This window comes from Lepus europaeus, chromosome 17, assembly GCF_033115175.1.
Source record: "Lepus europaeus isolate LE1 chromosome 17, mLepTim1.pri, whole genome shotgun sequence".
In the NCBI taxonomy this organism is placed as follows: Eukaryota; Metazoa; Chordata; class Mammalia; order Lagomorpha; family Leporidae; genus Lepus; species Lepus europaeus.
The window spans coordinates 45,168,562-45,188,994 of NC_084843.1; the positions used below are offsets into that span (position 1 = coordinate 45,168,562).

At 36.6% G+C, this 20,433-nt stretch overlaps 1 protein-coding gene across 15 annotated transcripts in view; it reads right to left on the minus strand.

Annotated features, from left to right (window-relative positions):
- The window catches only part of PCDH15 (protocadherin related 15), a 725,080-nt gene that overhangs the window by 491,856 nt on the left and 212,791 nt on the right, over window positions 1–20,433 (minus strand). For all 15 annotated transcript variants that reach the window (XM_062215103.1, XM_062215102.1, XM_062215101.1 and 12 more), the window contains 2 exons: window positions 16,341–16,501; window positions 6,842–6,997 (listed from right to left, as the gene is read on the minus strand). In XM_062215103.1, coding sequence (XP_062071087.1) covers window positions 6,842–6,997; window positions 16,341–16,501 — 317 coding nt within the window. The remainder of the gene's footprint in view (window positions 1–6,841; window positions 6,998–16,340; window positions 16,502–20,433) is intronic.

Genomic DNA, 20,433 nt, shown 5'->3' on the forward strand with positions numbered 1-20,433 from the left:
GCAAATACTCAGAATGACATAGCAGCACAAATAAAGCCATACAGAACAGGCATGGCTGTGTTGCAATAGTATAAATTTTTAAAATCTTTAAATACCTGAAATAAAGATGTTACCCATTACTCACTTCAAAATCTGTTAGAAGGGGCTGGTCCTGTGACATATTGGACTGAGCCTCTACCTGCGGCGCCTGCATCTGATATGGGCACTGGTTAGAATCCCAGCTGCTCCTTTTCTGATCTAGCTCTCTGCTATGGCCTGGGAAAGCAATAGTAGATGGCACAAGTCTTTGGGCTCTTGCACCCATGTGGGAGACCAGAAAGAAGCTCCTGGGTTCAGATCAGCACAGTTCTGTTCATTGTAGCCATTTGGGGAGTGAATCCGCAGATACAATACCTTTCTCTTGTCTCTCTCTCTAATTCTAACTCTCAAATAAATTTTAAAAAATATTTAAAAAAATCTATCAGAAGTGAAGTTTTCTTCTATCTCCAGACTAGCTATTCTAATTTAAGAATACCAAAGAGGGCCGGTGCCTTAGCTCACTAGGCTAATCCTCCGCCTTTGGCACCAGCACCCAGAATTCTAGTCCCGGTGGGGGTGCTGGATTCTGTCCCCATTCCTCCTCTTCAAGCCAAGCTCTCTACCTTGGTACAGGAGTGCAGTGGAGGATGGCCCAAGTCCTTGGCCCAGCACCCACATGGGAGACCAGGAGAAGCACCTGGCTCCTGGCTTCGGATCAGCACGGTGCGCTGGCTGCAGCGTGCCGGCCGCAGCAGCCACTGGGGAGTGAACCAACAGAAAAGGAAACCTTTCTCTCTCTCTCTCTCTCATTGTCCACTCTGCCTGTCAAAACAAAACAAAAACAAAAACAAAACAAAACAACAGAAAAAAGAATACCAAAGACATTCTTCTCAGATCTGGAGAAAATGATGCTGAAATTCATATGGAGGCATAGGAGACCTCGAATAGCTAATGCAATCTTGTACAACAAAAACAAAGCTGAAGGCATCACAATACCAGATTTCAGGACATACTACAGGGCAGTTGTTATCAAAACAGCATGGTACTGGTACAGAAACAGATGGATAGACCAATGGAACAGAATAGAAACACCAGAAATCAATCCAAACATCTACAGCCAACTCATATTTGATCAAGGATCTAAAAACAATTCCTGGAGCAAGGACAGTCTATTCAACAAATGGTGCTGGGAAAACTGGATTTCCACGTGCAGAAGCATGAAGCAAGACCCCTACCTTACACCTTACACAAAAAATCCACTCAACATGGATTAAAGATCTAAATCTACGAAGCAACACCATCAAATTATTAGAGAACATTGGAGAAACCCTGCAAGATACAGGCACAGGCAAAGACTTCTTGGAAAAGACCCTGGAGGCACAGGCAGTCAAAGCCAAAATTAACTATTGGGATTGCATCAAATTGAGAAGTTTCTGTACTGCAAAAGAAACAGTCAGGAAAGTGAAGGGGCAACCAAAAGAATGGGAAAAATATTTGCAAACTATGCAACACATAAAGGTTTAATAACCAGAATCTACAAAGAGATCAAGAAACTCCACAACAACAAAACAAACAACCCACTCAAGAGAAGGGCCAAGGACCTCAATAGACATTTTTCCAAAGAGGAAATCCAAATAGCCAATAGACACATGGAAAAAATGGTCAGGATCACTAGCCATCAGGGAAATGCAAATCAAAACCACAACGAGGTTTCACCTCACCCTAGTTAGAATGGCTCACATACAGAAATCTACCAACAGATGCTGGCAAGGATGTGGGGAAAAAGGGACACTAACCCACTGTTGGTAGGAATGTAAACTGGTAAAACCACTATGGAAGTCAGTCTGGAGATTCCTCAGAAACCTGAATGTAACCCTACCATTCAACCCAGCCATCTCACTCCTTGGAATTTACCCAAAGGAAATCAATAAAAGAGCTGTCTGCACCTCAATGTGTATTGCAGCTCAATTCACAATAGCTAAGACATGGAATCAACCTAAATGCCCATCAACAGTAGACTGGATAAAGAAATTATGGGATATGTACTCTATAGAATACTATACAGCAGTAAAAAATGAAATCCAGTTATTTGCAACCAAATGGAGGAATCTGGAAAACATCATGCTGCGTGAATTAAGCCAGTCCCAAAAGGACAAATATCATATGTTCTCTCTGATTGCTGACAACTAACCGAGCACCAAAAAGGAAACTTGTTGTAGTGAAATGGATACTATGAGAAACAATGATTTGATCATCCCTTGTCCTGTCGAGGAACAACTTAATACTTTATCCCTTTTAGTTTTTTATATTGTTCTACTTAATATTATTGGTTGAACTCTGTAATTAACACACAATTATTCTTACATTTAACTGAAAAGTGATCCCCGCCAAATATAAGAGTGGAAATAAGAGAGGGAGGAGATGTACAATTCTGCACATGCTCATTCAGACTTGCCCGAAACAGTAGAGTTGAAACATGCCAGGGGATTCCAATTCAATCCCATCAAGGTTGCATGTACCAATGCCATCTCACTAGTCAAAGTGATCAATTTCAGTTCATAATTGATCATAATGATAGGACTAAGAGTCAAAGGGATCACATAAATAAGACTAGTGTCTGCTAATACTAACTGATAGAATTAAAAATGAGAGAACAATCCAACATGGGAAGCGGGATACACAGCAGACTCATAGAATGGCAGATGTCCTAAACAGCACTCTGGCCTCAGAATCAGCACTTAAGGCATTCGGATCTGGCTGAAGAGCCCATGAGAGTATTTTATGCATTGAAAGCCAAGACACTCTGGAAAAAAAATAAATAAAAAGACCTAAATGAATGATCTCTGTGAGTGAGATCCCAGTGGAAAGAACGGGCCATCAAAGGAGGTACCTTTCTCTGAAGGGAGAAGAGAACTTCCACTTTGACTATGACCTTGTCTAAATAAGATTGGAGTTGGCAAACTCAAAATGCTTCCATAGCCTTGGCAACTCATGATTACTGACGCCATAAACATGATTACTGACGCCATTAAATCAACAACAGGAGTCACTGTGCACTTACTCCCCATGTATGATCTCTGACCTTAATGTACTATGTGAATTAACGGTGTAACTTGCACTCAAATGGTACTTTATACTTTGTGTTTCTGTGTGGGTGCAAACTGTAGAAATCTTTACTTAATATATACTAAATTGATCTTCTGTATATAAAGAGAAATGAAAATGAATCTTGATGTGAATGGGATGCGAGACGGAGCAGGAGATGGGATGGTTGCAGGTGGGAGGGAGGTTATGGGGGGAAAAAGCCACTGTAACCCAAAAGCTGTACTTTGAATATTTATGTTTATTAATATTTAAACAATAATAATAATATAAGTCTGCTGTAATGAATACCTATTATGCACAATAGATGTAGATTATGATATGTGTCATTTATGATAACCATTTATCACATTGTTATTGGAACTACAATGCTTAATTAAAAAACATGTGGGTCAAAAATTCTATAAGACATTACAACACCATACATGTTGCTATAATATTTTTTCATGCTTCAGTTAGGAGGCTCTATGATGGAGTTTGACAAACCTGGTTTAAAATTCTCAGTTTTACCATCACTGGATGTGCTTGGGAAAGTTATATGACCTCTCAGTCTTTAATTTTCTCATCTCTATAACGGGATTTGCACTTCTTCACAATGCTACTGTGAAGGTTACTCTGAGGACTAGATAATGCAGTGCTCACTATGTAGAAATAGATCAATAAATGCTAAGTTTACATTTACTTATTTTAGTATACCTAAAATATGCTCTAAGTAGTTTTCATATTTCCTTCCTGCTGGAGTTCCCTTTCTTCTTGCCTTCCTCCCTTCCTCATTTTCTTTATTCTTTACCCTCCCATGTTGCTCTACATCCCCCAAACTGTAAATCATGTCCCTGTCAAGTGAAATGCAGGGAAACATTCTTCCAGAAAGTGCCAACCACTTATCTTCAATAAATCACTTCATATCACAGCAGCAAAGTACATTTAAGGTGATATCCAAGGTGATGAAAATAAATTAGTATTGATTGAAAAATCGTCCCATCTGTGAAGCGACCATTAAAGACCAAGGCAAATATAACCTCTATATTAACAGGATATACATTCTTGGCCCCAAGGAAACATTATGTTCGCCTTGACTTGCCCTTGTTTATTTTCATTATGTCAAGAGGAATTTTGGGGGGGGGGATGCATGTATTATTAACATCACTGTCACAAAAGCTTAATCTTCCAAAAATTGCGAAAGAGTGATCAGCAAAAATTGCACTTTTGTTCTTCACATCAGCCAGACTTATTACTTAGTAACACAATTGTCCACAATTAATAGTCTCAAATTACCAGAAATAATTTCCATGTCCAATGTGCTGCTCACAAGCAAGAAATTGCATTCCTTGTTATAATTCTTACTTGACATTTAGATAGTCATTACAAATATTTTGGTGAATTCTTCAGGTACTCAGACGAACATAAGTTCAACAGCATAGGAGGCTTGCATTTAGTACACCTTTGAAAGTGCCTAATATTATTATAAAATTAAAACTTTATTACCTTAAATATAAACTCTGATGTTTATTTCAAAACTAAGTTTCATGAGCAAGGTTATAATTTAGGATGTTGTACTGTATACTGATGAGTGTTCAAATGAAGAAGGAGAAAGAACTTTAGCAGCATTACCAACTTTTGGATCAAATTACTTTCTGTTAACTCACTACTGTTTCAGGTCTCAGTTTTTTCATCTCAATGAGAAGACTGATCGGGACTTTACCTGCAGAGAATTATTTTATAAACTGGTATTAATGACTTATACATGAAAAAATCAGTGATGTGTGAGATCATTTAACATCAACAATCTTAAATTCTGAATGATTTTAAAAAGATTTAGGTCTTGCGGTCAGCACTGTGGTGGAGCAGGCAAAACTGCTACCTGAGACACCTATGTGGGTACCTGTTCAAGTCCCAGCAGCTCTACTTCCCATCCAGTGCACTATTAATGGCCTGGGAAAGCAAAAGCAGCTGAGAATGACTCAAGTGCTTGGGTTCCTATACCCATGTCAAAGACCTAGATGAAGCCTCTGGCTCCTTGTTTGGCCCCACCCAGTCCTGGCACTGTGGCCATTTGAGGAGGAAAGCAGCAGATCGAAGACCTCTCTCTCTGCTTCTCTTGGTATCCCTGCCTTTCAAATAAATAAACATTCCATTTAAAAAAAAAATATCTAACCCAAAGGGTACAATTCAAATGCTACAGTAAGACGATCTATATACATTTAAACTAAGTACAGGGAAATTAGTTAACAACTAATATCATAGCAGACACTTGTTAATGTGACTCAAAGAGACTAAGAAATTCCGGCGCCGTGGCTCAACAGGCTAATCCTCCGCCTTGCGGCGCCGGCACACCGGGTTCTAGTCCCGGTCGGGGCAACGATCCTGTCCCGGTTGCCCCTCTTCCAGGCCAGCTCTCTGCTGTGGCCAGGGAGTGCAGTGGAAGATGGCCCAAGTGTTTGGGCTCTGCACCCCATGGGAGACCAGGAGAAGCACCTGGCTCCTGCCATCGGAACAGCGCGGTGCGCCGGCCGCAGCGCGCTACCGCGGCGGCCATTAGAGGGTGAACCAACGGCAAAGGAAGACCTTTCTCTCTGTCTCTCTCTCTCTCACTGACCACTCTGCCTGTCTAAAATAAAAAATAAAAATAAAAAAAAAAATAAAAAGAGACTAAGAAATTTCTGACCAGTAACTTGCTATGTTAAATTTAAAACATGCCTGTGTAGGAGTTTTGTTTTTAAGTGAAAATCGAGGAAGTCTCAGATTATGTAAAATATTATTCTCCAAATTTTTATGAACACAATGTTGAGAAAAATTAAATATGGTTTGAACTATTTCAAAATAACAACCATGTTACAAACCTACTGCACCTTTACTATCCAAATTACACTGATTTCCTTCCATAGAGTATTATGCATTTTTAAAGAATTAAAAATCTTAGATGTAAAGATGATTTGCTGCTTATAATACACACATGAGGTAACATTAAAGCCATATAGAGATACCTTCTTGCTTAATGGATTAAAAAATATGGTAACTACCGTTTTAATAAGAACACAAATCAGATTCTTGTCACATTTATTTTAGCTCAAAGGAAGCAAAGCAAAATTTAAGAAACAAAAAGAAATATTTCTAATCTAAGCAATGACATTTTTAAAATATTTTAAAATTTCATTGAATTTTCTTAAAATAATTAAGATATGATTTATACTTACTTTTTTGGGTGTTCAAGAACCTTATTTTAAAAATTGAGTAAATAGCTATAAAATCACAGCATCTCAAACAGATATTTTCTCCCAAAATTTATTAAGACCACGTTAGAAATAAAAATCATTTGTCTAGTGTCTTAGAACAAGAATAACACCTGCTCCGCTTCAGTACATATACATATACATATATATATACACACACACATATATATACATATATATACATATATATATATATATGGATTTAGGCAGTATGTTTTCTAAATTTACTGTTTAAATAACTTTTTTGATCAAAATAAAATCTATGTGGTCATTATTGTAAGTAATTTGAATCTTTCCCATAGCAAATTAAATTCCTGAAATCATATCAGAAGTCAATCAGAATCTGTCTTTGAGAAGTATAAGATACTAAAATTTCCTTGATACTTGTAAACAGCTACACCCATTAGTCTCAAAGTTACTGATATAATTATCATGTTCAGTTAATTACCTATAACAAGCAGCACAGCAAGAGAGAATACACAGTGACTGACCTCATTCACTGTAGCATAGTAGCTTTCGTGCTTGAACGTGGGGGAATTGTCATTTCTGTCTCTCACCACAATCCGCACTTCATGGTAGATGACTGTGCCCACTTTTTTGTTGATGCACTGGACTTGCACTACAATGGAGTGTATATTCATTGGTGGCTGCAATGCAGAAATTGTATCTTAAAAAACTGAAATTGAAGCTTCTTGTCACTGTCACTGCCCTTATTTCATAAAATTTCTATACTTGCTCATGTTTATAATTGTAATAATCTAGAAAATATGGTCATTCTGCAAGCAGTGACAAGAGGAGAGTCATAATTACTGCATTCTTCAATTCTGTATATTAAATATAAGATTCCAGGTATTGATACATGCCACTTAGATGATTATTGATGAGTCATAAAATCAATGTTGAAATTTAATAGGATGAAACAAAGTCAGTCTCTCTCAAGGTTAAAAAACAGTGATATGAATGTCCACTATTTTTTAAAAAAAGTATTAGTCATTAAATCCTTGGGGTAAATAAGCTGTACAACTTCTTGCTTATGTACTTTTCATTAAGCTACATAAGATTATTGATAATAAAAATATAGATGCTCAAAAGAGGAAAACCTGCTTATTCCGAGCAAACTTTCTCATTGTACATATAGAAATACTTATTTGTTAATCTTTTCCTGTATCGAAATATACATCTGTTTGTCACATACTCAGCTACACAGTATCATCACCTGATTATAATAAGATTTTCTTTAGCATTTTGGAATGTAACAACCATGAAGTCAGGTTATACAACTTAGTAGTTTTTTGGGGGGCCAGGGTTGTGGCATAGTAGACTCAGCTTCCACCTGTGGTGCTGGCATCCCAATATGGGCACTGGTTCAGGTCCCAAATGCTCCTCTTCCAGTCCAGCTCTCTGCTTATGGCCTGGGAAATCAATGGAACATGACCCAAGTGCTTGGACTCCTGTACCCACATGGGAGACCCGGAAGAAATTCCTGGCTCCTAGCTATCGATTGGCCCAGTTCTGGCCATTGTAGCCATTTGGGGAGTGAACCAGTTGATGGAAGACCTTTCTCTCTGTTCTGGTATCTGTAACTCTAGCTCTCAAATAAATATTTAAAAATTAGTTCCTCATTAAAATTTACGTAAATTATTTTCTAAGTAATAACTTTAATGAGATGTTTCAGGTTATTGCTTTTATCACTGTAATTAATATTTTAATACATGCTACACCTAAGTATGGTTCCAATTTCCAAGCTACTTTTCTGATAAGTTCCTTGAAGGAGAAAAGTGTCATTACGGGAGTATTTATTTACTCAAATCCTACAGTTAAGAGCTTTTAGAGATGGAATGCATACTTAGTGTGTGTTTGATTTCAGAGCCAGAGTGTTCAACCAAACAAGGACCTCTGACATTTAAAATATCTTTTGCACTCATAAAATGTAAGTATCAATTTTTCAGAAGGACTTATCCTGACCATTCCATATTAAGTGTCATGTCTTCAGTCTGTCCTTTCCTTTCAGTTTCCTCTTTCACTACTTCCTTGTATTTATTCTATTTCTAATTCACCACTAGGCATATTGTAGGTCTTATATGCTTTGTGTGTATTGCTTTACTAGACTGGAAGATCCATCAACTTTGGGTTGCTGTTTTATTCAAGACTGTATCATTCTACCTAATAACTGGCACTGCATGCAAGATAGATGAGTGTATATGACCCTGAGTCCAACTTCCTGCCTTCGTGTCCTAATCCTGTAACCTATTAATTGTATGACCTAAGAAAGGAGCAAAATCTCCCTGTAGTTAGTCTATTTATCTCTAAAAACAGGGATTAATAATTATACTGTGATCTAATCATTGGCAATATTATATGTAGTTATCTATACTGAGCACACATTAAGCACATAATAAACCCAAGTATTTTTAATAAAAATCTCAATTCTCAAAAGTGATAGAAATAAAATATGAACAAATAATTTTGGATTATAAGATATTTGGATCAAAATCCATTTAAAATATATTCATGATCACTAGAAGACCATAAAATCCCATTAAGAATGCTGTAAATTACATGTGTAAATGAGAAGAAACTTGCTGAAAATCCAACTGAGGCCAAACATGCTTAGGTCTCAAGATATTTTTATGTTCTATAAAAAAAAAAAACACCATTGAACAGAATTGTGCTTATCTGAATAACTTTACCTAAAAGAATAACCTGAAGTCTCATTCACACGGGGAGAAAGATGTCTAGTGAAATGCCCCCCCACACTGCCTTTTGATATCTATCCCATTAAATCCATGTACATAGAATCTATGACTATCAAAAAGCTCAGAAAAATATGTACTTCGTTTAAGGACAAAAGGATAGGTTCAAGGTCCTCTTTCTAATTCAGAACAATGGGTTATAGAGCTGATTATATATTCCAGTAATAAATGTAAATCCTCAGTCTTTCCTAGGGAAAAACTCAACTATCATCATTGTCTAAACTACTCAACCGCTCCTATGTAATAAATGCCTAAAACAATGAAATCTAATCATGAAATTTTAATGACTCAAAGTTGATTTTGCATGGCAGTGCTGAGAATGGGCTGCCAGGCCACTAATGTAAACTGTACATTCAATAACATTATCAGATGTGGAAACGGTGCATTTTAAGAAGCACCATCTTTCGAGTGAGAAGGCACTTTTAGAATGTGTGGAGTAATTTGAGAAAGGTTATTTGCTAAGCATCTAAATGATTGGTATGGAAAAACCTATTAGATTTTTCATTATAGTTCCAGAGACCAGAAGTAAGAACTATGAATTAAACATATTACAAAGCATATGTTTTCAATATAAGCAGAGGTTTTCTTTTAAACCAAAGCAGCATACAAGAATGAACTATCCCATAAAACAACATTCATCACTGAACCTCTGTAAGCTGAAGGATAAAAGACTATTCAAAAAAAGACTAGATCCAAAAAATTTCTGGAAATAATATGAACACAATACCCTCTATCTTTAAAGTGTTTGATTTAAAATATTTTTAAAAGAAAATCCTGAATATTTTAATTGTAAAGTAAAAACAGAATAAATCTGTGCACTGTTAGCCCTTGGCAAATCTCTTGGAAGACAATCAGGTGAATCACATTCTTCTAACATTATTTATCTTGTAAATGTTTCAAAGGAGATCTATAAAACCATTCCATCTCAAGTTCTATTTTAGCATCTAGTGGTGGCTCTGGGACAGAAAGGTCACAGTCTTTTGAACAGAAGATCAAATGAATTGTGCACTGAGACCTCACTTACTCCTGCTAAGTACACATAAATTAGAAATAACCAGGTCACCTGGAACTGTTGTCACTCTCCACTTTAGCTCTCTGTGTAACTGTTAGTAGCATGGATGGAATGTAGTGGGCAATAAATTCCAAACATAATGGATCACACTGAAGGCAAGGATTCCCTGTGGCTAATATATTACACACAGTACAATTTTGCATTGGAATAATTCTATTCTGCTGTATACCAGGGACATAAATATATCAAATACTGCTCTACTAAGTCATTAAGCAAGAGTTAAGGGACTCAAATACTTAGGAATGTGTTAAAGAAATTTTGGTTTCTCATTCATAACTAGTGGCAAAAATCAGTCATGGTAATTTTATCTTTTCTAATCATCTTGAATGACTTCATTTCATGACAAAGAAAAAGTTATATATCAATTGTTTTGGGGTAATTTCTTAAAACAATTATGATTCATACATAGCTAGACATGAAAATTATGCTTTCCATTTAAAAATGGATATTTAACACATTCAGAGTTTATATTTGCACATTAATATATCACTATACATGTGTATATAGGTTTTGATCAAGAATGACACATCAAGTTACTGGAGGTTCTCACTAAAAAGCGGTATTTGAAATGTTAACAGAAGAAAAATTTCTAACAATTATTTAAGTATTTTGTTATTTAAAAATATAAAGAAAATGCATGTTTAGCCTAGCGGTTGCACTGGAGTATCTGGGTTCCATTCCTTGCACTGGGTCCTCAGTCCTTTCCTGCTTATGCAAATCTCAGGAGGCAGCAGTGATAGCTCAAGTAATTGGGTTCTTGCCACACACAAAGATGACCTAGGCTGAACTCCCAGCTTAGGGTTCTGGCACCAGCCCAAGGCCATTTTGGCTATTTGGGAATTGAACCAGCAGATGGTAGATTTCTTTCTCTCTAACCTTCTATCTCTCCCTCTCTTTCCCACCCTCCATCCTTCTCCTTCTGTTAGGATTTAACAAGCAAAGTTCAGTTTTATATTAATGTGATAATACAGAGTAAAACACACAGATCTGATATTAAATTGAATTTTTCTAGAAATAATATTTGGAGGGCTTAATATTTTAAGCAGAAAAATTTTAGTAAACCTATGAGAATTGATTTTTCACTGAGTGTAGGCAAAGTACTTCTGATCCTCAAGGAATGAATGGTTTTTGGCATGAGTTTCCCTGCTAGGTACATACTACCTTTACAAAATAAAAACCTTTTACTACTCACAAATAAACTTCATTAGAATGAAATGAGACCCTGTATGTTTTAGAAATAATTTTAAAGCAATAAAATAATGTCTAGCAGTGTTTTACCATTTCCATGAAGTTTAACTGTCATAATGACTACTATAATTACTGAAGAGATGCAGATACTAAATGTAGCAAGTGAATGGAGAGTGACCTTACTAGAGTAGTCACAGCCCCACATGGAGGTGTGAAAGTCAGGTTTGAAAGAAGACACATTAACTCCTTTGGTGTGGTCATGAACATAATTCCTGTCCATTTAGAAACTTAAAAAATTATCTAATGTTTTGAGGTAAGTATTATAGGAAATCAAAGATTACTTCCCTATTATTAAAGTCTCAACATTACAATGATAGTTATTTCTTAAATATTTATTTATTCATTTATTTGAAAGAGTTACACAGAGAGAGGTCTTCCAACTGCTGGTTCACTCCCCAAATGGCCACAAAAGCCAGAGTTGCGCCAATCCAAAGCCAGAAGCTTCTTCTGGGTCTCCTACCTGGCTGCAGGAGCTCAAGGACTAGGGCCATCTTCCACTGCTTTCCAAGGCCATTGCAAAGAGCAGGATCAGAAGTGGTGCAGCCAGGTCTTGAACCGGTGCCCATGTGGGATGCTGGCACTTCAGGCCAGGGCATTAACCCACTGCTCCATAGCGCCAACTCCATAATGATAATTGTTATCTCATGCCCAATAGTGGTTAGAGAATATTGACCACTTTAAACAATAACTTGGCATTTCAGAGTTTTATATGATATTACTTCATTACTGAGTCTTATATTTTCCCATCAGACATCATATTTTGGTTTTATTATTCAAGACTTTTAACTGCAGATAATTTACATAAATACACTGAACAGAAATAAATATAGCAAATAATGAAATGATTAACACCAGGGCAGGACGTTTGGAGCAAAATTATCTCATGGTTTATTACTCATAATAATATAAAGTTTGTAAACTAAATACAAGTATTTCAATATTGGATGACTTTGCTTTATATTTGTCCTCAAATTTTTATGATGATCATTACTTTATGAGGTTATTTAACATTTTTTTTTTAATTTTGCTTAAGATTTTATTTGAGAGGTAGAGTTACAAATAGAGAGGGAGAGACAGAGACAAAGGGCTTCCATCCCCTGGTTCATTCTCCAATTCGGCTTCAACGGCCAGAGCAAGGGCTGATCCAAATCCAGGAGCTTCTTCGTGTTCTCCCACATGGGTGCAGGAGCCCAAGGACTTGGGCCATCTTCTTCTGCTTTCCCAGGCCACAGCAGAGAGCTGGATCGGAAGTGGAGCAGCCAGAACCAGAATCAGTGCCACTGCTGCAGGAGCACGCTTAGCCCATTGCTCCACAGCACCGGCTCAACATTTAATGTTAATATTGATACTTGGTTTATATTAAATTTGCTTTTAGTTCTATGCAACCATACTTGTTCAAATGTTTCCATCAAGACAGAGTTTGTAGTCTCGACTTAAAAATATATATAACTTGATTTTGAAGAAGATACACTTCCTCTTTACTAATGCTGAAAAGAGGTATAATTGGATATGGATCTACCACCTGACCCCATCTGTCCTTCTCTGCCTGTATTTAAGTCAGTATGTATACTTAGTTTTCTGCAGCTCACTAATGTGCAAAAAATAAATGCACACAGGATTCTACTGTAGCCTGTGGTAGCTTACAGGGAGCAGACAGGGAATGAATAATAGAAAGGTGAAGTCAAGGGCAAAACAAAGGAACAGAGAGACATGATTAAAAATACAAACCAAGTCCAATTTGCATGGAGATACAAAGAATATGCATAGAGAAAGCTGTGTGCTGAAGACTCCATGTGGTACAAGAACAAGTAGTTTCCCTCTGTCCTTGCAAAATTACAACTTTCCTAAAGCCAAATGAGTTTTTCTTTCTATGGTAATATTCTTAATACTCCCTACCCACTGAGTTGAGTTCATTTGAAGACAGTTTTGTGCTTTCCTTATAAGCCAACGAACTGTGATTAAAATCAGAATATTCCTAAAAGAGCATCATTGTATTCCAAGAACTCAGTGGAAAATTTCTCACTAAAAATTTGTAAAGCAATTTTCCACTAAGAAGGATTAAAATTAATCATAAGCCAATAATCAGAATATGGAGCATTGGCAGTTTTTTACATGGTTAAAACTTGATTACAGGTTGTATATTGCTACTTGTAGCATATTATGATTTATTATTTGTATAAAGAAAGCAACTCAAAATTTAACACCAAGCTAAAAAATAGATTTCATGAAGTGTCTTATATTTCAAAAGAAACATATTGAAATTTTAATAGTATCATAGTTATTCATTAATAATGTATATTTTAGCCTCATAAACATTTAAATTAAATAAAATTTAAGGTGCTACAAATACTTGGATGTATATATTTATATCTCAATATTAACGCAATTACATTAACACTGTACACTATTATTTATAAATATAATCTGTATGTTTGAAATGGGTACTCATCTTTTTCTCAAATGAATTACCTGTTTGGTTTGTATGAAAAATTTTGTTAACTAAGAGCATGGAGAGGAATACCCAAGAAAAAAAAAATGACTTCTAATCTACATAAACAATGATAAAATTAAAAATAAACAGTTCCAAGTAGTAGTCATTTCAAATGTTTAAATTATGATTTTTTTCAAATGCTACAAATATTTAATAATATTGTTATGGTGGTATGGAGATACATATATAGTATTTGGGAACATTTAATAAGATACATATAATTCACTGTCTTAATTTAAATAAAATAAATGTATCATCAAAAAATCTGGACATTTATACAAAGTTTCATGTACAAGTCTTGACCGCAGCTCTTTTGTAGTTATTGAAAACTCTAAGTAAAATTTATGTCCAAAATAAGAAGTTTGAAAAATATTCCAGATTATATAGTGATTTACATGGAAATATAAAAATGACATATTAAAGGTAGCATGTAAGGGGCCGATGCTGTGGCATAGCAGGCTAAGCTTCCACCTGAGTGCTGGCATCCCATGGGTGCCAATTTGAGTACCAGCTACTCCACTTGTGATCCAGCTGCCTTTTCATGTTCTGGGAAACCAGTGGAAGATGGACCAAGTGTGTCGGCCCCTGCACCAGCATGGGAGACCTGAAGAAGCTCCTCGCTTCTGGCTTCAGATGGGCTTAGCTCCAGCCACTGCAGGCAGCTGGGGAGTGAACCAATGAATGAAAGACCCCCCCTTGTGTGTGTGTGTGTGTGTGTGTGTGTGACTTTATCTCCCAAGTAAATACATAGTGTGTGTGTGACTTTATCTCCCAAGTAAATACATAAAAAAATTAAAGGAAAAGGTAACATGTGGGTTGTAAGCATAATAGCATAACATATAATATTTACTTAATTAAAACTAGATCACAATAGACGTATATAACTAATTCATATATATACTTGAAAGAAACCATAAATTTTATTTTCTCTGGGTATTCAAGTTCCTTAGTGCTTTTTTAAGTTTTTGACATGGTTATCATAAGCTTATGTTATTTTAAAATTAAGTGCATTTTAATTTCCAGTTGAGATTAGATGTGGACGAGAAGAACTTTATAGCAGCACTTCAGGCAAAACAGGTGGGGACTACATTATGAATTTTGAGGATAAAATCCATTACATTTTAATGAATGAAGCCCTAAAAACACTGCAACAGAGTGATTCACAAGAATTCAAAAAATTTGAAGACAATAAAGGAGATAGTTATCTGCACTAAAAGAGGATACGGATTGAAATGTATTAAAATGCCTAGTTTTAGATGTGAAACAGAGTAAGGTATTATCCACTATATAAAGAATTGTAAAGTGGATCAGAAACCCTGAGCAATGATGTGGGATCATTTAGATTCAATAAAGCTAAATATCTGACATTTGAATTTGATAAACCCTGAACTTAGGGGCAGGCATGTTTAAAGATTCAGATACAATTTCGGAGTTTCCTTAGGGTCTTATACAATTACAGGTTTTAATTCCTCCCCTTTGCCTCTCTTTTTTATAACCAAGACTTAGATACAGGGGCCAGTGTTGTGACATAGTAGATAAAGCTTCCACTTGCAGCACCTGCATCCCATATGAGTGCCTATTTGGGTCCCCGCTGCTCCACTTCCGATGCAGCTCCCTGCTAATGCACCTGGAAAAGCAGGGGAAGATGGCCCAAGTCCTTTTGCCCCTGCAGCCATGTTGGAGACAACGCTGGCCACTGCAGCAACTTTGGAAGTGAATCCAAGACTTGAAGATTCTCTTTCTCTCTCTCGCTCTCTCTGCCTCACCCTAAATGTGCCTTTCAAGTAAAAAATAAATCTTAAAAAAAAAACAAAAAAAAAAAAAACAAAACTTGTATACAATCAAGCAAAAATGAAGCTAGTTTAGAGAACTATTTAAATCTTGTAGTGCTTTTTGAACTTTAAAACAAAGGAGCTATTAAACAACATTGCTAACTTAACTGTTCTTAATAGCAAAATGTTTATGCTGCCTGAGAATAACCAGATGGGCACAGGCCAGGACATTTTTCCTTGTCTCTTTTCACAGCACCATGAGCACATGGGCCATAGCCTCACTCCTCCATCAGTCCACGGTACTTTGGGAGCAGCTACCAATCACTACACCCACGTAACTCTGTTGTCATACCAATAGTTTAATTGCACCTTCATACTTAGGCACTTTTGGAGAGAAATTAACTCTGGTCATGTTTGTCCTACCATCTCTTTATTCTACTCTTAACGGAGACTGATAATGACTCTCTCAGATACTGATGTTCCTTATTCTCTCATTCCTCTCTCAAAAGCATTCAAGAAAACCCGTGACTGTTGATGAAACCTGGATAAGGCCAAATTATATAAAGAAACCTGAACATCATATTAACAAACACATAAATGTTTAAACTATAGTGAAGTTGTTATACAGTGGTTAAGACAGAAAAAATCACTAACATCTCTATCCAGAACTCTGCCGGTGCTGTTGAGGAAAAGCATCTGTTTAACAGGATCCAACAACACCCAGTAGTCCACGTTGTCCTTTAAAGAGAGTTCTATGGTGGGGTCTGGTCCTCCAGCAGTCCCTTTGATCAGCATGTTGTCCACCAGAATTGTACCTGCAAACCAAATAAAGTTTTTGAAAATATAATCTATGCATATTCACTCTTCAGCAAACGTTAACAAATGCTATTAAATCTCATACTAATATGCTATTAAATCCCATCTTACCTACAAACACTTTTTTTTTTTTTTTTGACAGGCAGAGTAGACAGTGAGAGATAGAGACAGAGAGAAAGGTCTTCCTTTACCGTTGGTTCACACTCCAATGGCCGCTGTGGCCAGCACGCTGAGGCCGGTGCACCATGCTGATCCGAAGCCAGGAGCCAGGTGCTTCTCCTTGTCTCCCATGCGGGTGCAGGGCCCAAGCACTTGGGCCATCCTCCACTGCACTCCCTGGCCACAGCAGAGAGCTGGCCTGGAAGAGGAGCAACTGGGACAGAATCTGGGGCCCCGACCGGGAGTAGAACCCAGTGTGCCGGCGCCTCAGGGGGAGGATTAGCCTGTTGAGCCACGGCACCGCCCCAAACACATTTTAAGCAGGAAAATCAGATATCCAGCATGATAAAAGAAGTGCTCTGTGCCAAAGAAGGCAAAAAAAAAAAAAAAAAAACAAAAAACAAAAAACAAAAAATCTTCATTATAAATGATTTGGGGATGATGAAGTAGGAGGCAGAGATTAAAGCCTCGGTGAGCTTCATCACGTATTTCTTGTTTCCCTTGGACAACATGAAGCTGTTCCTCTCCCTGTCAATCACTTCTTACAGGAGTTATGAGTGAGTTTTGCAGTGAACAAAAGAAAATGCCTGTAATAACAGAGTCTGATACTTCAATTCACTAAGACTTCTGATAGGAAAAGAGATATCTTGGCAAAAAGAGAAAGGAAGATAAAGGGATAGATAAAATAGTAAAGGACTCTCCCATGGTGAGAACTGCTTTTCTTTTATTCTAGAGCAAATCCATAAAACATAAATCTTAATGCAAAAGAAAACTAGTGTGCAGACACAATAGAAGCTATTCTTCTTTAAGACATCATCTGGTGTGTTCGGCTAGAAAAACCATTCCCAAATAACATGTTCATTCCTGCTTTCTTACTATTTTTTCAGCAGGCTGAATTGTAGATGGTTCTTGAATAATAGTTGAAAAGAGAGCATGTCTTTAACCTTCCCTACTCTGTTAAAAAAATCTCATGTATTTTACAAGTTGAACAAAAATAGCACTGATGCAACTCAAATGCCATTTTCTCCTAACACAACAGCAATTTGATTGCCAAACAACAATGCACTACAGCTTAGAGCAATCATTATCTGCTAATCCATTTTATTAAATGTAAAGCATATAGCAGACATGTGGCTGTGCAAAACAAAAATGTATCCTCCCAGAGACATGGGAATTAATGGAAAATATCTAGAGGAATCATTGCCTTAGGATAACACATAGGATATATAGAGAATCTATAAATATGAGTCTGGTTTGAAGATTATGATGTACAATGCATCAGCTGCCTTTTCTTAAGATATGTAATTGGCATAATTTATTTGTTTTAAAGATTTATTTATTTATTTTGATAGTGTTACATAGAGAGAGAGGGAGTAAAAGAGAGTTCTTCCATCTGCTGGTTGACTGCCCAGGTGGCCACAATGGCTAGCACTGGGACAGGCCAAAGCTAGGAGCCAGATACTTCATCCAGGTCTCTCATGTGTGTGGCAAGGACCCAAGTACTTGGGCCATCTTCTGCTTCTTTTCCCAGGCCATTAGCAGGGAGCCAGAGCAGAAGTGGAGCAGCCAGGACATGACCTGGTGTCCATATGGGATGCTGGCATTGCAGGCAGTGGCTTTACCTACTATGCTACAACACTAGCTTCCTAAATGTTTTACCAATACATAATTACAAAAAAATAAAAAAGCTAGAAGGACAAACTTCTCAGAAGATTTTTCTCAGCTATTTAACAAAAAACAATAGTTGTCTATAATATTATCTTATAATAATATTACAAATGTGTTTTGTTTGGAAGGAAACATGCTTCCTTTCTATACTTGATCTTAGCCAAAAGGCCGAGAAGCGATACATGCTTCCTTTCTAACAGGGAACCTAAGTAATGTTTAAACATAAATTCTCTCACATACACATACTTTTCTAAAGCATAGCAACTTTCTTCTATTTTTCACAAACTACCAAGTGAAAATGTATATAGTGAATAAAATTGATCTTTATATATTTGATTGAAATGGCAAACAATCTGCAAATTATCCGCCTCAGATCAGATGTTCATGGCATTTCCTGTACTACAAATATGTTCAAGCTTGTAGTTCAAACTCATTTGCAAAAACTTCTCACAACACATGCTGAAATTGGTAAGTACTTCCATATGCAATTATTCTATTACCTAATCAATAAAATGTACAACAGGCAAAACTAATGTTAACTTGACTCATCAGTGGACAACAGCAGCACTATCAGATCATTCCACGTTACATACACACACCGGGCAAGCCCACTCAGGGGAGGGAGCATTAAGCTCTTCTTTATTTAAAACAATGTTTTAAAACTAAACCAAGTTTCAACAGGTATTTTAACGCTATTAAATCATGAAATGTAACACTACATCCAAACTTAAAATCTCTTCAATCATCTTTTTCATGTTTCTGGAAGTAACCTAAATATTGTTCTGTCTTGGAGCTCATCCCTGTGTACTTCAAGAAGTGAAGAATGAGTAGTTTGTGTTTCTATTGTTAGTGTGTTTAACAAGAAACACAATTCTGATTGTTATTTCACCAGAATACTCCACTCATGTTGCCAAAAAATCTCTCCAGATTTTCATCTTCCATAGTGATTTAGATTAAAACTTTGGGAAAGATAGCATAGTTAAGGCAGACACAATGCAGGCAACAATGTTTTTGAACAAAGGATGTAGGTGCTCCTTCCAGTTCTCCTGAAAAACCCTACTCCTCTTCCTCCCCCCCAGAAAAATGAGTGACACCAGTTTGAAAAGCAGTGAACCAGAAACTCTCTTCCTCCATCCAGTGGGGAGAAGCGTTTCTTTCCACAGGTGTTAACATTTCTCTGTCTGGGCTGTTGGTGCTCTTAGATGATGCTGGCAAGCAGCACCAGCAGAACTGCCTGGGCATATTGAGAGAATGCAATTCCTTTATTTTTCTCTTGCTTTGCAAATTACTCTTTTCATCTGTCAGGCTATTTTGCTTAATACTTCCATGCGATATTTAAATTGCATTTTTATCCTTGATGTTAAGTGTAAAGACAATGATAATTTTTTTAAAGGTTACATTGGGCAAACCTAATAAGAAAGCTGGGTAACTCTTTTAATATCAGCCTGAACAAAGAATATTAGTAGAGGTGAAAAGACATTACTTGACAAGCAAAGGATCAACAGGTCCTGACCTTGAAGAGATCTGCCTTGCAGGATAGGTGATATCCAGTAAGATTCCTCTTTCATGAAATTGTTCCTCCATTACAATAAAAAACAGTGGTAATTAGGAAAAGGGAATTAAACTTAGTTTGATACTCATAGAATTTAAAAGAGCTGGCCCTGGAATTAAGAGGTTTAGATTCTGTCATGGACCCTTCCCTTACCAGCTATATGAAAAAGAATCAGCACTGACTTCCCTCCTCTGTAATATTAGTATCACAGAACAGATTTTTCTTTATAACACCATATGGATGTTCCTGATGAAAGAACTGGATTCTAGAATGTCAACAGAAACTAAGATAATCATCATCACAATAAAAAATATCAGCACAGTTAATTGTTGTGACACTTTTAGCAAATGTCACACTCAATTTTCTACATCTTTGAATATTGAGATTTGTTTCTTTCAAGAAGTAGGCATTGAAGGCCATTTTCTTCTAACTGGAGACCTTTTTACCAAAACTGGAAAGTTAATCTGCTATTTAGTCTGTTAACCTACGGCCTCAATTCAAAGAACTATCTTAGCAGCTCTTATCTCTGAAGAATATAGTAATACAGATGAA